A 14,184-nucleotide genomic window follows, 5' to 3' on the forward strand; every position below is an offset into this window, starting at 1 on the left:
TGATTAAAAAAAAAGATTTACTATATACATACATACACAAAATGTTCTGCCTACATGTATGGCAACAGAGCAGAAGAGGGCACCAGATCTCATTACAGATGGTTGTGAGCAGCCATGTGGTTGCTGGGAATTGAACTCAGGACCTCTGGAAGAGCAGCCAGTGCCCTTAACCTCTGAGCCATCTCTCCAGCCCCATCATTGATTTCTTAAGACACAAAATGAACAATTGTATTCCTTTCCTATGTGTCTTTGACCATTTCGGAAACCTCCCGTAGTTACTATTTGCTGCAGTGAGCTGTGTCCATTTGCTTTCTGCAAACTCTGCGCCTTGCCTCTGTGATTTGGGACATGTGGGAAATCCTTCCTGGATTGTCACATATAAATCACAGATTTAACAGCAATGGCACACACAGCTGAGCAGCAACACTGACCAAATGTTGCCTTACACTGCCTTCTTCATTGTTTTCTTTACTAACCTCTCTAGGAAGAATGTCTTCCATGATTAAGAGTACCATGCATTTCCTCAGCAAGAAGGATGGCTAAGCAGATTGGGATGCACTTTTGCCTTTAATTATTTCCTTATGTGTTTATTTTGAGGCATGGTCTTTTTTCACACCCCTGGCAGTCCTGGAACTCTCTATGCAGACTAAGATGACCAGCCTTCCTCCAAGGTCTGGAATTAAAGGCATGAGTAACATCCTTGGTTTAGGGAGAAAATTTTTTTTTGTTACTTTATATACATTTTTAAAAATTGATTTTTATTGAGCTCTGCATATTTCTCTGCTCCCCTCCCTTACTCCCCCTCCTTTTCAACCCTCTCCCAGGGTCCCCATGCTCCCAATTTACTCAGGAGATCTTGTCTTTTACTACTTCCCATATAGATTAGATCTATGTATGTCTCTTTTAGGATCCTCATTGTTGTCTAGGTTCTTCGGAATTGTGATTTGTGGGCCGTTTTTCTTTGATTTATGTTTAAAAATCACTTATGAGTGAGTACATGTGATAATTGTCTTTCTGGATCTGGGTTACCTCACTCTAAATGATGTTTCTAGCTCCATCCATTTGCCTGCAAAATTCAAGATGTCGTTATTTTTTTCTGTGTAGTACTCCATTGTGTAAATGTACCACATTTTTTCTTATCCATTCTTCTGTCGAGGGGCATTTAGGTTGTTTCTAGGTTCTGGCTATGACAAACAAAGCTGATATGAACATGGTTGAGCACATGTCCTCGTGGCACGATTGAGCATCCTTTGGATATACACCCAAAAGTGGTATTACTGGGTCTTGAGGAAGGTTGTTTCCTAATTTTCTGATAAATCACCACACTGACGTCCAAAGGGGTTGTACCAGCTTGCATGCCCACTAGCAATGTAGGAGTGGAACTTCACCCCAAACCTCTCCAGCATAAGTTGGAGGGACAAAATTTTAAAGCACCGTTTTATCATTGCCTTTTTAAATGGCCAATCCCTTTCCTAGAATTTCATTGCTAATCCTGTTAATTTATTCAAAGACATATTTTCCATATTTTAGTAGAATAAGAAAATATTATCACCTACAAAACATGAAATATCAATGCACCAAAGTCCATTTTTTATGACTGGCAGTCTAAAACATAAGTTAGGACAATCTAATTCTATGTTTAAAATTTCAGAGGCAACAGGTGGTGGTGGCGCACGCCTTTATTCCCAGCACTCGGGAGGCAGAGGCAGGCGGATCTCTGTGAGTTCAAGGCCAGCCTGGTCTAGAAGAGCTAGTTCCAGGACAGGAACCAAAAAGCTACAGAGAAACCCTGTCTCGAAAATCTAAAAAAAAAGAAAAAGAAAATTTCAGAGGCAAACTGATCACTACACTTTAGCCTTGGTACACTGTCCCTAAGACTTCAGCAAGAGCCTTCTCTAAGTACCTTACTGTCTTGGTTGTCAGATAATACTTTCTGGGGTAACTTATTCTCGAGCTTGAATCATATAGAGACACTGCCCTATGACCGAAGTACGTTATCTTTATCGCAACACCTATTTTCCCAGTGTAACCGCCAAGATTTACCAGTTTCTGCTTTAAAGTCAGTGCAGTTTGTTTACAATCGTTCTTTAACTTAGTGCCCAGGTCCCTCAGAACAGAGCTGTCGCCTTCCAGCTCCCCCTCTCCCTGGACAAATCCCCAGAGGTAGGGTTGCTGGACTAAAGGGGTGAGGTGCAGAAAAGAAACATCTTATTTCTATTGCTGTGAAGGGCACAGAACACTCCGTCATCACGTTTGTTAACTTAGGGTGGTGGTGCTGGTGTTTGCTTTTGCTCCCAGTGCTGAGGGTCAAAGCCAGAGCCTTGGATGTGCTAGACAAGCCTGTAACACTGAGCTACATCCTTAGCCTTCCTTTTTTTAAAGGGTTCATTTTTAAATTATGCGTATGTGTGTATGTATGCATATAGGTGTAGGTGCCCATGGAGGCCCCTGGAGCTAGAGTTACAGTTGGTTGTGAGCCACCGAGCATGGGGACTGGGAATTAAACTCAGGGCCTTTGGAAGAGCAATGTTCTTCCTTAACCACTGAGTCATCTCTTCAACCCCCACTCCCAATGTCTTATTATGTCTATGATTGCGTACCTGTACCATTAACCTAGCAGACATATAGAATTCTTTTACTTAAATAAGGGAGGGGGGAGACTGGTATCAGCATCTGATTACAAAAGTGAATACTCATGTCTCAGAAATAGTTGACTCTGCAAAGGAGCATGTGCGGTAGAGCCATGCCTAATCACTCGAATCCAGAACCTCAAAGAAATTACTTGGAGAATTTGTAGTAGAAGCATGGATCACTTAACCTTGATGTTGCATAAGTACAGTTTCAGCGAAAAGAAAAAATGACCCTGTTCATGAATGGGACTTTTAAAAATAATTTAGCCAAGCACCAGCCTCTCATGTGCTATGGACTCTATCATGAAGCTATAACCCCAGACTGGGTTTTATTTTTTATTTTGAGACCAGGTCTTACTAAGTTACCCAGGCTGATGTTCAACCCCTAATCCTCCTGCCTCAGCCCGGGGAGTGGCTAGGATAACAGGCCTACACCACCAGGCCTAGCTTATTCTAAATTTTGTTTAAATGATTTAGGAAATGTGTAAGTAGTATATTTTCTATAAAAGTGTACTATTATAGCAGACCACACACACACAAATCAAAAAACAAATACAAAACCCTCATCATTATTTTCACAATGCCCCCCATTGTTACTCAATTTTGCTCTTTCATTTCCAGTGCTAGCACACTGGCAGATATGCTTTCGCTGAGTTGTAATCACAGGCACATTCCTCTTGGTGCCCGCTGGGGCTGATGTTCCACAGCCCCTTTCCACTCTGCAGTCTCCCACGGCAGACAAAGCATCTTCCAGGTCACAGCCTAGGCACAGCAAACAGGTCTTGGTGCCTTTGAGCAGGGAGGGACTGGCAAGGCTGGTTTCCTGCAGCCTGAGCTCAGGCCTGTGGGTTAGCACTTCACTTCATGAAGGTCTTAAAACTAGGGCAAGGCAGGGGGTGTGGGCTCCAGCACTCCAGGGGACTGGGTCACAGAGCAACATAAGATGGAAGCATTCTTCTCCCTTCATCTCCTCACGGGTCACTGTGAGAAGATGGTACAGTGACAATTGTGTCCTCTGTGAAGAGTGACAGTTCCCAGGTACGGAATCCAGGAGGTCTGTAAGCAAATCCCTTCTTTCCCAAAGGTTACTAGACAGTGGTTGCATATGCTACCCCAATTTATGCTGTTTGACATAGTTGTTTGAATTAAAGGCAACCGAAAAACTGCAGCTGCAAGAGAGACAATCTCTTTCCCCTCCTGCAATGAGGAGAGGAAAACTTCCACGTGCACATTTCCTTTGTCCATTCATCAATAGATGCGAGAAAGCCATTCACATCTCAGCTCCTGTGAATAGCGCCACAGTGAACACAGATGGACACATGTACAGGAGTCTGTCCTCTGACGACTTAACACCCTTTCTTTCTCCCAGAAATGTTCTGAGAGTCTCTTACAAAAACACACAAACCCCAGCGTTTAGTTACCCTAGAAATATAGGTGAAACTCGTGGGAAAATAGGGCTTTGTATATAATTTTTTTTTTTGCCTCTTCCTCTCCCATATACGGGGAAATTAAATTTTTTTAAAACCTTTTAATTTTAGTTTTTTCAAGACAGGGTATCTCTGTACAACCCTGGCTGTCCTGGAACTCACTGTAGACCAGGTGGGCGCGCCTGCCTCTGGCGTGTGCATGGTTTATTTTTAAATTACTTACATTTATAGATTTTTAGTGCTGTCAAATGGATAGCTCTATTAAAGGTTGTTTGGGAGAGGCGCAGTCGTGAAAGCCATCGGAACTCACACAATATTCGGAAAAACAAAACTACAGAGACAAAACATGTAGCAAGAGACAACAGGGTTGAAAAAGCAACAAAATGAACGCAACTAAAGACAATTAGTTCGGCTCACGGTAGTAAAACACGCTTTCCACAAGATACACAGAAAACACTAATAAACTCAAACTGACAAAGGATGAGTATAAGCTGTTTTTAGACCACAAACATTCCCCCGAGGGGGTGCACCGTTCCTGGAGGTACTGCAATACCAGGTCGATGCGTGGAGTGGACGGAGCAAGCTCCTATTCCAACTCCTAATTCCAAAAATCCATTTAATATATTGTCCTCGGATAGAGGACGTATCAGATATTAAACTGATAAGAACAGATACTACACTTGATCTTAGCCAAAAGGCCGAGAAGCGATAACGGTTACGGCCCAGACGCTTGCTCCACTAACAGGCACACCCACCTTTACTTCACGGTCACAAATATGGTCGCACCGATAAACACTCACCAGACACGAACTCTCTTGCTCTATCGTGAACACGACTTTTACTCTGTAAAAAGTTCGTAAAAATCCAAGGAAGGGCGAGATTTTTTTTCCTTGCACTTTTCGTTCCCAGAGTTCCAGGAGACCGGGTCATGTTCTCATTTGCATGCCCCGCCCATCGCGCTTTCGGTCACAGTGCTGCAGGAGTGGCTGATGGATCTACAGACTGATGCCAGCGGTTTTCCCAGGATTTTCACAATTTCCGGACACGGACTTGACAACAGTTACCAAAGAGAGGTTCCCTCCCCCACCCACACACTCCTCCTCTTATAGCTAGTCCCTTATGCATCGCGTCTCTCCCCGAGATGACGGACATTCCTGACTGAGCGGACTGGCTGTCTCAAGGGCAGTGTTCCTGCTGCCATGCTAGCATGTCCTTATACTTTCTTGGTCTTCAAAGCTCTGAGCCACAATTCTGAAAACCACAATCCCAAGTAATCAAAACACCTAAAATCATTATTCTGGAAAAATAATAAGAATTGTTAAAAAGATATTGATAATGTTTTGAAATCATCATTTATTTTAGCAACAAAAAAATGGCAGAACATTTTCCTGGCATTCATATTTTGGTAAATATTATTTTCCAGATATACCAATAAAACTTTATCAAAGAAAGATGCACACAGAGTAATTATATTCAGAAAGACCCAGATCTAAGAGAATATAGGATAACAAATAAAAAATTACATTGATTAAGGAACAGATGAAAACAGAATACATACATGGCTTAGAATGACTGACCTCTCTGAGCACCCAGCCCATAGCCCTGTCATACAAATTCTCATCATGGTCAACCTGCCTTTTGATGAGCACCATCAAAAGTCACAACAGGTACCACTGCATATATAATCACCCCTAAGGTCCAAATGCTGAGAAATTTTATCCTTCACAAATGAAGATGTACAATGAGGACATCACTTCCTTTATGAAGGAAATACAAACATTTCAAATGCACAATACTCGCATATAAACTCAATGCTGGAGCCGGGCCTTTAATCCCAGCACTTGGGAGGCAGAGGCAGGCGGATCTCTGTGAGTTCGAGACCAGCCTTGTCTACAAGAGCTAGTTCCAGGACAGGCTCCAAAACCACAGAGAAACCCTGTCTCGAAAAACCAAAAATAAAAAATAAAAAAAATAAACTCAATGCTGTAAGCATCTTTGCAGGTGTTAATATAAACACAAAATATAAGCACAAAAAATATAAACAACTTATATTCTAATATAAACTCAAATATAAAATATACACACATCAAACCATAAAAGAACTATACCAACTTCTTAAAACCATACTATGAAGACTTCAAAAGGGAACAATGTTACAAAGAGAAACTGAGGCTCATGCTATGGTCCCATAGAGACCTTTTGAAGTCTTACATCAATAGAAACATTGCTTTTCTTAAGACACAATGAGCAATTGTATTCCTTTTCTATGGGTATTTGACCTTTCGGAAACCTCCCGTATTTTCTATTTGCTGCTGTGAGCTGTGTCCATTGACTTTCTGCAAACCCTGTGCCTTGCCTCTGTGATTTGGGACATGTGGAAAGTCCTTCCTGGGTTGTCACATACAATCACAGATTTAACAGCAATAGCACACACAGCTGAGCAGCAACACTGTGACCTAATGTTGCCTTACACTGCCTTCTTCATTGTTTTCTTCACTAACCTCTCTAGGGAGAGTCTTCCATGATTAGAGTCCCCACGCATTTCCTCAGCGAGAAGGATGGCTATGCAGATTGGGACATGGTTTTGCCTTTTATTTCCGTATGTGTTTATTTTGAGGCATGGTCTCTCTTCACACCCCTGGCAGTCCTGGAACTCTCTATATAGACTAAGATGACCAGCCTTCCTCCAAACTCTGAAATGAAAGGCATGTGCAACATTCCTGGCTTAGGGAAAAAAATTTAAAGCCATGTTTTATCATTGCCTTCTTTAACGGCCAATCCCTTTTCCAGAATTTTGTTTCTATTCCTGTGAAGTTATTCAAACACATATTTTCCATATTTTAATAAAATGAGAGAATATTAAAGCCTACAAAACGTGAAATGTCATGGCACCAAAGTCCATTTCCTATGACAGGCAGTCTCAAACATGAGTTAGGACAATCCTCGAAAAGTAAAGTATCTAATTCTATGTGTTTACAATTTCAGAAGTAAATTGGTCACTACTACAGTCCACTATCCCTAAGACTTTAACAAGAGCTTTCTCTAAGTCACTTACTGTCTCGGTTTTCAGATAATAATTTCTGGGGTAACTTATTATCGAGCTTGAATCATATAGAGACACTGCCCTATGACCCAAGTACGTTATCTTTATCGCAACACCTATTTTCCCAGTGTAACCGCCAAGATTTACCAGCTTCTGCTTTAAAGTCAGTGCAGTTTGTTTACAGTCGTTCTTTAACTTAGTGCCCAGGTCCCTCGGAACGGAGCTGTCACCTTCCAGCTCCTCCTCTCCCCGGACAAAGCTGTGCAGGGTCGGGAGACTCTTCTGGGAAATATGAAGCACGTCCAAGATGACTTCCTGCTTCTTCTGTAAGCCCAGACTTAAAGCCAAGCTCTTAGAGATGATCAGCGTCCCTTGACGAAGTGAGGCTAGCTCTGTCTGAAGTAACTGCTCATATCGTTTATGTTCTGAGCACAGCTCCATGCGGAGGCCTTCTGGAGAGCATGGCACCTTTCTAGCCAGCACTAGAAAAATAAATAAACATACCAAATTATAAAACAAAAATGTCATGAATGTCCTGTATGAGCTATCACCAAGCAGCTGGTAAGTCCCACACTTTGCATCACAACTCAGAAGGTGAACACACAAGACACCAAATGATAATTCAAGAACAGAAGGGAGGCAGTGCAAGGGGGACTTAGAAACTCAGACCCTGCCAAGAGAGCTTGGAAATGGCTAAAGACTCACACCCCCACGTTTTCCATACCAGAGCCTGCTCTGGTACTCAATGAATGAGAGGAGTCAGGGGAGCAAAGGACAGACCTAGTGCTGAAGACAGAAAAGTCAGGCATTACCAAAGAGATGATGAGACAGGAGGAAAGCGAGGAGACACAGGACGGCTCCACAGAGCAAAGGAGGGAGCAGAGCACATTCCCAGAGCTCCAGGGATGGGGAGAGGATGGATGCCTCAGAAGACAACACGAGGTAGGCTAGACTTCCCTACGAGCACAGACTGGCAATCACAGCCACAGGATAAACTTATAGTTCTTGAAAACCTTGTTTCCAATACAGGAGTTTAAAGAGACACTGTCACCTTCTACGTGTCAGGTTGACATTGGAGAGGAAGTCCATTTTGTCTGTCCTCCTATGTCAGAATGTTACATGTAGCCGGATGCTATCTATAGTGTGTGTGTGTGTGTGTGTGTGTGTGTGTGTGTGTACTTGTGGGCTGGCAGCATGTATGGGATGCTTACTGTTTGAGACAAAGTTACTCTTGGGACCTGAAAACAAGTGTCAGTTCCAGTGCAGGAAGCCTGGAGACAGATTTCAACACAGAGCCCTGCTGAAGGAAGGAGGTTGAACATAGTACAGCCACCAACCTAGGAAGTCACAGTGACTCTACCTGGAAGGCAGGCACTCTGTTGCTGGACCTCTGGAATGTCGGTAGCAAAGCAGCTACAGAGACATGGTGGTGGGCTGCTTGATTGAAGGGTCTGTTCATCTTCTTGGTTGAAGAAACCCGAGAAGAGAAAAGGTAATGTTATATTTCCCACAGTCCACTCTGTTCTCTAACCAGTGCAACGTGTATTAACAGTCTCAGTTGATCAGTGTTTTCCTAAGAGAAAGTGGGGTTAGATATTGAGGTTAGATTTTGAGGTCAAACACAATTTGCAAAATTGAGCTTTGATGATAGTGAAGTTCTCCACACAACACTTACAGAAAACATAACAGCAAAAAGAGCAGTAATAGTAATTGAAGACATTAACAATTAAATGGGTCTCTTTTTACTCCGTCCTTTTTAAAATTTAGACAGACATCCCATAGATCATGCTGGTGCAAACTCACTATATGAACCTCAGGCCGCAAGTGCACCACCACGCCCAGTTTATGAGTTTACAGACCAGAGCGATTGAAGCCAGGGCTTCTGGATGCTAGGCCAGCACTCTGTCACCTCAGAAATGCCTCCAGGTTTGGTTTCTTTTTAAAGCTGGTAAATCCAGGAGGAATGAAGGCTGGGGAAAGAGGAGGTTTGTGCAGAGATGGGGAAGCTCGCACTGTGAGACTGCAGAAGTTTCCGATGCTCACGTCAACCGAGGCTTTCCTAGTCTAAGGGAGTTAAAAGGCCAGCATTTTTTCTCTTGAGAAAATTTAGGGTTCTATTTTGTATACAAATATGAGAAGGAGGAAGTTTTAAGACAAAGACACAAATGGCAACAAAGAGACAAAAAAAAAAAAAAAACAAAGGAACAGATTAAATGGTGGGGTTTCTGAATTGAACACAGGTTACCATAGGACCTGGGGTAATGGAGATAATCTATGGTGGGCTCCAGAAGCCTTCACAGTAGGAGGGATTTGGACAGACAAGCTAGATATAGTATGAAAGAGGCAAGGAGAACTCGATAGGCAACTCTGGGTGGATGAGCAGAAATTCAGGAAGTAGACAGAACAGGGTTCATGAGAGGCTCTGCTGATCAGCTTTCTGATGGAAACCACTTTTAGGATTCTGTTGCAAAATGTTGGGCTGCATTTTGCTCATGGCCTGTTTCTTGGCAGGGATATCAGCTACACTATAAGAAGTGACAAGACCCTTATGGGAATTATGAGGCAGGCCCCTTTCTCTTTCTGCTTTAGTCCTGGTCACTGGAGAAAGCAGGCTGTATCACACTTGGTCATTGTGAAAGAAATAGCTCATAGTATTACTGAAAGCAGCTAACACACTTTCCATAGGGAATCTAAGTGGGCAGAAGAAACAGGAGGTTGTGAGCTCTGGATAGCATCTAGTAGAGATCAGTAAATGAGGAGTTTGTGTTGCCCAAGTCCCAGAAAGGAATCTTCCAACCCCCAAGGCAATTAGAAAGTGTTTGTTAATTCCCCTTCTCCAACCTGGTGTGTCTTCCATCTGGAGCTTGACCCATTCCTCTGAGGTAAATCCCTTCACACAGCTGTCTTCCACGCGCCAGGACTCAGGCTCTTCAGCGAACACAGCACAGCAGAATCTCTCCACTCTGAGTGCACACACATATTTGCACACAGCTCCCTGTCTGAGGACTGGGATGAATTTGCATGTGTACCTTATCTTCTCCTGCTTCTCCTCACAGAAGTGACCCACAGGCAGCTCTCGGATACACTTCTCTATTTCACTCTCTAGATCCTCAAGATCTGCTTTCTCTGCTTCAAAACCAATTATTTGTTCTTTTTTCAAATCTAAACCAATGAACAAATATCCCCCGTCAGTGTTTGCGAATGCAGACACAGTTTTAGGAAGAATCTCCAGAATTTTTTCTTTAGGGGACATTTTAACTTCTGCATGTTTGGATTCAATGAAACAGAATGTCTCCTTGTAGGTTAACTTTGCTCTGTTAAAAAACGTGGCAAGGCATTCATGTTGTAACTCATCAGAGTCACATGATTCAGGCGAGTTCTGTTTTGAACGTGATCTCCCTTCAGAGTCCTTCTTGTCTTTGAGGAACTGCACTGCTTTGAGACCATTCAGTTCCTCTGAAGTTGAGAAATTTCTTATATAGAAATTGGTTTTCAAGGTGAGGATACGCTGACCAGAGGTATCCTGGATCCACTGTTTCACAAAAATTAAAAAGTACCCTTTGTTCTGCATGTAGTCTCGGTATTTATAAGGAAGTTGAACAATATGGAGAAGAGAATTTTCCAAATCCAGTCCTATTCCATCTCTTTTCAAGCTGTAATTTGAATTCTTAATGCGAGCCTTGACCACGCCCCCTCCAGAATTCAGCAGAGCACACACAGCCTGTGAGATACTGTGGGCCTCCCTCCTTCTCGGTTGTGGATCTTTCATTGTCTTCCTATTCTCCTCTCCCTGTGTGATTTCTCCTATATACAGAACCAGTTCGGCATAGTCCGTCTCCTGGTCAACGCTGATGCTCATTTTCGGAGCACTTGCTCCCTTTCCCAGATGAAATCCTTTCCTGTAAAACAGACGGAGCCATTAGAGCAGGAGCCAACCAGTGAGAGCCAGCTCTGCTTTACAGAGCATACAGCACAGCCACCTGAGCTGCTCTGGATTGCTTAAGTGAGAAGGTCGGACCCGATGTTTATTTAGGGACTGTTTGAACAATTTTGAACAGACTATTGTAACCTGTGAACTTACTAAATTTTGAAATTGGTTGTCACGATTGTATATGATCCTTTTCTAATAGTTTTAAACTAATAACATTCTTGGTGGATTTTCTTCATTTGTGGTATGTGTTGTATAATGAACTTTAAAAAATTTGTGGTTTATTCATTTGAATACTTTATGCATGTATGTGTTGTGCCTGCACGTATGTATGTGCCCCACAGGTGTGCCTGGTGCCCTTGGAGGTCAGAAACGGTATTGGATTCATCAGACTAGACTTCTTGGTGGTTGTGAGCCCACATGAGTGCCAGACATCTATCCAGGGTCATCTGTAAGAGCAACAAGAGCTCTTATGCACTGAGCCAACTCTCCAGCCCCAAGAGAAGGACATGTAATGTAAATGAAGCCTGTACACTGAGGATATTCTATCTGACCTTTTTTTGACATCCCTATCCCATCTGTCCTCTATGTTCCCTTACACAATTTCATCTCCTCTTTCTTGTCTTATACACACTCAAGATATTTTGGATGTAGAATCTATAAACTCTAGGAAGCACAACCGAGAGGAAATGTCTGAGATTTGTCTCTCTGGGACTGGCTTGATTCGCTGAGTGTGAGCATGTCCCATGGTCTCCACTCCCCACAGTGGTTGGGATGGCACTCAGGGTTTGCATTTGTGAGGTGAGCATTCTCCATGGGGCACACTATAGCTCCTTACTTCCCTTAATGCAGGGGTTCCCCACTCTCTATCTCCCTACAGATGTTGCTTCTATGCTCTGGGGTCTTGATTTTCTCTTTTCATTTTCTCGGGACTTTTGTTTCTAATCCTGTGAAGTCTTCTTTGTGCCGCTGCTTAAGAGTGCTCTGCTCTGTCCTGGGACTCGGAGCTTCTGACTTTCCTTCTGGGCTGCTTCCCAGTTTCTTCCCCCCATGACAAATCAGTTAGTTCACATACTTTGGGTCTTTCAAATGTCCTGATGTGGCAGGCAGTCTTCCCTGGGGAACATTTCCCTAGAGTTGACCAGAGGGTTCTGTGAATGTCTGTGGATTCACATCTTTCACCAACATTGGAGTGTTTCCAGACATTATTTCTTTCAATAACTTCTCAACTGCTTTCTGATGTCAGGTCCTGGGGACAAATACGATTACCATGTTAGCCTTCATGATAGTGATCCATACAATGATGGACTTTGTGGGGTTTGTTTTGATTTTCAGTTCCTTGTTGCAAGATATTTGATCACACTGTGAACCCCAAGATTGCATTACTTACTGGAGAAACCTATTTCTAGTTGTGGTATTGCTCAGCCCTCAAACAACCTTTAATCATAGAGCTTTCTGCTTAATATTGTCAATAGCTTTAAATGAAATCAACCATAGGTCAAGAGACAGAGTAAGTAATCTCATAAAAGGTAAAAAAACAAAACAAAAAAAAACTATAGAGAGTAAGAGGGAATCGGGAGGATGGAGAGAGAGGCACAGGAAGTAGAAGTGAGGGACATTCATTTGGAGGAGTTTTCTTTGAGACAACATAAGAGAAAACAGACTTTCACCCCAACATCTGACTCCAAACCTCGGTCAACAAATGGTGCCCAGCGTCTGGACAGCTGCATCCACACAAAGCCTGAGAGAGCCTGTGAAGTTATTTTACCCAAAAAAGAATAGAGTTAAGCATGGCTTATTGATAGCAGCATTTTCTCAGGTGGACTCTGCTTGCTAGAGGCAAATATGTCTTATTTAAGAGAGCCTTCCTGACTCAGCTTTGCTGCAAAACCTTTGCAGCCCTTTTAAGAGGCTCTACCACAAAACACTTAAATGCTGTTTATGACCTTGAAATTCCATAGAGTTGTGGCAATAAACATGGCTCCAGCTGACACCTCTGCCATGAGGCTGGAATCTCAGAAAGCTGAGATTGGGCAGGATCCAGCTGTCAAACCACACCTTTAATCCTAGCCATATTTCTTAGCAAATTAAAGACTCGTGTGGTCAGAAAAAGAGAGAGAGATACAGTAAAGATAGATTCAAAGATGAAGAAAACCTCTAAAGGGTTTAGAGTGTGTTAAAAAAAAATATGTGTAAGCTTGGTAAAGAAAAGAAAAAAAAGGATAAAATCCTTAAAATAAAAAAGAGAGTAGTTGGGTGTGGTGGCACACACCATTAATCCCAACACTTAGGAGACAGAGGCAGGCAGACCTCTGTGAGTTCAAGGTGTGGTGGCACACACCTTAAACCCAACACTTGGGAGGCATAGGCAGACAGAACTCTGTGAGCTCAAGGTGTGGTGGCAAACATTTTTAATCCCAGCACTTGGGAGGCAGAGGCAGGCAGATCTCTATGAGTTCAAGGATAGCATGGTCTACAGAGGGAGTTCCAGGAAAGCCAAAGATACACAGAGAAACCCTGTCTCAAAAAAAGCCAAAAATTGAAAATAAAAATAAAAGAAATAGAGGTTAAAATAAAGCTACATAAAGATGAAAAACACAGAGAGTCTGGATACTGTATGCTATGATGTTCTCTTTGAATTGTCTGAATGCTGAGGAAGGAGCAACAGCTGCTAAAAGATATTTGTTTATAAATGCTGCTAAATTCATCTAAGATAGGTATTTTGAAAATGTCTTGATTTCAAAATTGAAGTCCACAGGTATGTTACTTTGGAGAAGAGGTTTTGCTTTTGTTTCCACAGCAAATGAGAGGCTGTGGATTCATTCCGAGTTAAGAAAAATCAGGTTTGATCAAGGAATACCCCCTGAGAAATCTCTGATAGGAGCAGATGGCCCAGTTGTCTGAGTTCTACATCCAAAACAGATTCAACACTGCTGCCTGAGATGATCAAGCCTCACAGAATTTTCTAGTCAGGACTTGATCATAATTCTAAACTTTCTTTAGGTCCCTGTAAGATTATCAGCACCCTCAATCAGCAGGAAGTTGCCTGGAAAACTACACCCACATTCCCAAAAAAATGGACTATGGATATTTTTCTTTGTTTAGAATGTTGGTTACAAGCTGTTATGGCTAATGATCAGGAAGAAAGCTGAACAA

At 42.5% G+C, this 14,184-nt stretch overlaps 1 protein-coding gene and 1 non-coding gene across 3 annotated transcripts; both read right to left on the reverse strand.

The window, feature by feature from the left end:
- Positions 1 to 4,576: 4,576 nt before the first annotated feature.
- Positions 4,577 to 4,767, reverse strand: LOC130878913 (U2 spliceosomal RNA). The gene has a single exon (XR_009057525.1). It is a non-coding gene; the product is annotated as a U2 spliceosomal RNA (small nuclear RNA).
- A 1,231-nt stretch (positions 4,768 to 5,998) lies between these two features.
- LOC130877877 (schlafen family member 2-like) lies at positions 5,999 to 12,154 on the reverse strand. 2 transcript variants are annotated; one of them, XM_057775511.1, is made up of 4 exons: positions 12,104 to 12,154; positions 9,942 to 10,999; positions 8,461 to 8,562; positions 5,999 to 7,582 (listed from the first exon to the last, which is right to left on the reverse strand). In XM_057775511.1, the coding sequence occupies exons 2-4, from the start codon at positions 10,957 to 10,959 to the stop codon at positions 7,023 to 7,025; spliced, it is 1,680 nt and encodes a 559-aa protein (XP_057631494.1). In that variant the 5' UTR covers positions 10,960 to 10,999; positions 12,104 to 12,154; the 3' UTR covers positions 5,999 to 7,022. The 2 variants fall into 2 exon arrangements, with proteins under 2 accessions (XP_057631494.1, XP_057631493.1); XM_057775510.1 differs by lacking the exon at positions 12,104 to 12,154 and having other exon boundaries at positions 8,461 to 8,559; positions 9,942 to 10,985.
- Positions 12,155 to 14,184: the final 2,030 nt, after the last annotated feature.

Source organism: Chionomys nivalis, chromosome 7 (genome assembly GCF_950005125.1).
Source record: "Chionomys nivalis chromosome 7, mChiNiv1.1, whole genome shotgun sequence".
Lineage (NCBI taxonomy): Eukaryota > Metazoa > Chordata > Mammalia > Rodentia > Cricetidae > Chionomys > Chionomys nivalis.